General features: G+C 42.8%; 1 protein-coding gene across 2 annotated transcripts; it reads left to right on the forward strand.

The window, feature by feature from the left end:
- Positions 1-202: 202 nt before the first annotated feature.
- On the forward strand, positions 203-2,692 carry SARC_13885 (the record flags this gene model as incomplete). Of its 2 annotated transcripts, none has more annotated exons than XM_014291985.1 (4): positions 203-319; positions 540-794; positions 957-1,032; positions 1,285-2,692. In XM_014291985.1, the coding sequence occupies 4 exons, from the start codon at positions 303-305 to the stop codon at positions 1,423-1,425; spliced, it is 489 nt and encodes a 162-aa protein (XP_014147460.1). In that variant the 3' UTR covers positions 1,426-2,692. The 2 variants fall into 2 exon arrangements, with proteins under 2 accessions (XP_014147460.1, XP_014147459.1); XM_014291984.1 differs by having other exon boundaries at positions 665-794.
- Positions 2,693-2,808: the final 116 nt, after the last annotated feature.

Genomic DNA, 2,808 nt, shown 5'->3' on the forward strand with positions numbered 1-2,808 from the left:
TACGTATATATGCATGCATGTATGTATGGTTGTATGTACGTAACTATTTATGTATGGGGATATACTTCTTTTAAATTTGTATAGCATCTGCACGCTACATTTTTCCATTCCCATTGTAAGTGTACGGGTGTATGCGGATGTTTGGCAGAGTATTGTACTGTAGTTGATGTAGTCAATTCCCCCTTGCTTCTTCCTGGCGCAGCATTTCTCATCAACCAGAGCAAAGAGTATGGTATCGCGATGGCTGTTGGCTGGACAGAGTATTTGGTAGAGGTGTACTTCTTTCCCGGTCTTAAGAGTGCATGGATACGATACCTAGGTATATTTAAGCTGATAGTGTGTTTCGCATTGAGGTTCTGTCTGGTGCTCACAATCGAGTGTTGGCGCTCGCATATATGGAATAAATTCACGCACTCTGTTTGTGTAGAGGCATTTGGAGTATAAGCCTGCTGTACTATTGTTCTGTTGTCAATCCGTGAAAAGTTCACTGTATAATTTTGCGGACTTATCCGGGCGCATTTGCTTATGTATTGCTTCAGACACACTGGGCTCCAGAGCACAGGAAACCATTGCTGTTCCGAAGCGGAGGGGCATCTTGATCAACTTTTGAAGACTGTATTTCGTTGTGGGTACTTTAATGTGATTTCGGGAACGCTACTCTTAGGTTTATTGATGGTCGCGGCCGGCCAAACCCTTCGTACTACTGCAATGTGGACCGCCGGATCAAACTTCACACACATCGTTCAGGACAATAAACGAGCCACGCACGTGCTCGTTACCGATGGAGTGTACAGGTATATGTATATATATATATGTATATATATATATATCAGAAACACCATGTGTTTGGATAAATTTAATTTTCTTAAGAGCTATTTTTTTTATCCTAGTTTGATTTATACACGTGAAACTCGCCAGTTATCTCGACGCAAATTTCTTTCTGTACCTACTTTCAGATTCTCACGTCATCCGGGATACTGCGGTTGGTTCTGGTGGTCTGTGGGTACACAAGTCCTGCTTTGCAACCCGGTGGTATGTTTAATTCACATTGCCAGTTTATATGTATGTGCCGCAGTTGCTCTTGTCTGAACGCACTAAAAATATGACGGGACGTTTGCTGTAAAATTCAATCACATTCCATTGTAAACGCCAATAATCCCTCACCTATCATTTTTGCAAATGCAATACTTATAATCTCATTCCCTGAGTGCCACTTATTTACAGTGTCCAATCTCTTCAATACATGGATGATTATTGAGCTGTTTAGCACACTTTTCATCGCAGAGCACTGTGTTGTACGCCCTGGCGTCGTATAAGTTCTTCGTAGATCGGATTGAGATTGAGGAGGAATACTTGATGGAATTTTTCGACGGATATAAGGCTTACAAACAGCAAGTGTCTACGGGAATACCCTTCATTGCTTAATCCAACAGGCCAAGCGCAACGCTTGAGACGCAAAGCTCACTTACGCGCTCTGGCTTGCGGAGTCGCCATTGGGGGGTTTTTTTTGTCAGTTTCATCTCCTGCAGACCGGTATCGCCCCGCTAAAACACATTTTTCTCTGCACTCATTTTTTTTTTTGCCTCGACCTCTAGAGTCTATTATGCTGCAGCCGCGTACATGCTTTGCAATACTCACTGGTCATGTTACTACCGGAAAATCACGTTGGGATTTATTCAAATGAGTGAAACTCAAACTTCAACACTATGGGTGAAGGTTTGAACATACATATTCTAATCTCAAATGTACGTAGAAATGCCCGTATATTGTTGTACTCGACTCAAAATGATTCTGAGAGCGACAATAGACTAGAAGCATTTGTACTTGCGATTAACCTCTGGGTAGGTCGCTGCATCACCCCGCTACCTCACTAGCTCGAGGCAGAAGCTCACGATCTTATTAGGTCACGGTTCAGATCTCTCTACTCTATAGACTATAATAGTTTTGCAGTGAGCTCACATTGGGCCAAATGTGGTGTCTGGAAGTTTCAAGACTGAATGTGTCCTTTAGCGCTCCTGCTAGTGTTTTGAATTTTATTTGCTGCCGACAGAGCAACCAATACACCGAAACGCTACGTCCTTTAGAAAACTTTTCTCCTCAAGCCACCTCTAGTCTATCGATCCACATCGGGATAGGCTCGCCAAGTGGTGCGATATACAAATCCCACCAGAAATTTTTGGTCACACGAACTGCGTTGAATTACAAGCGCGACGCTGGCTAAGCGTCCATCAATCACAACACGTGGATGATATCGTACTCATGGGATATTACAGGCCGTGGTGTATTTGGTGGTGGCTTTCAGTTGTGTAATGTGGTGGTGAATAGCGCTTCACATGTCGCGAGATAACTGTGTACAATATTCCCTACCGTATCAGAGTACAACAAGTAACGGAAATGATATTAAATCATCCCTGTCCGTGTACCTGAAATGTCAGTCGTTCATGTTAGATGGTGTGTGAATAAAACCAAAATACTCGATGCTATTTGTTCCCGAGCTATGAATCCTTCACATGATTCAGCATCGTTCGGCACCCTTCAAAGTATTAAAGGTCTGCATTGAACATGTATACTTGCATTGATCGCTCTCGGTATATCATTTTGATTCTGCCGACTTGCAAAACACGATTGCTCTCCAACTTTCCAACTACTGTAGCGGGTCTATAATCTGATGGAATTCATCATTGGCTCTCCGACCTTCCAAATATCGTAGTGAGTTCATCATGGACTGATGAAATCTATCGTCACTCGTATTGAAATGATAAAAGGTATTTCCCGTTCCTCGTATTGGACTGGTGGGATTTGACGCAA

This window comes from Sphaeroforma arctica, assembly GCF_001186125.1.
Source record: "Sphaeroforma arctica JP610 unplaced genomic scaffold supercont1.3867, whole genome shotgun sequence".
NCBI lineage: Eukaryota > Ichthyosporea > Ichthyophonida > Sphaeroforma > Sphaeroforma arctica.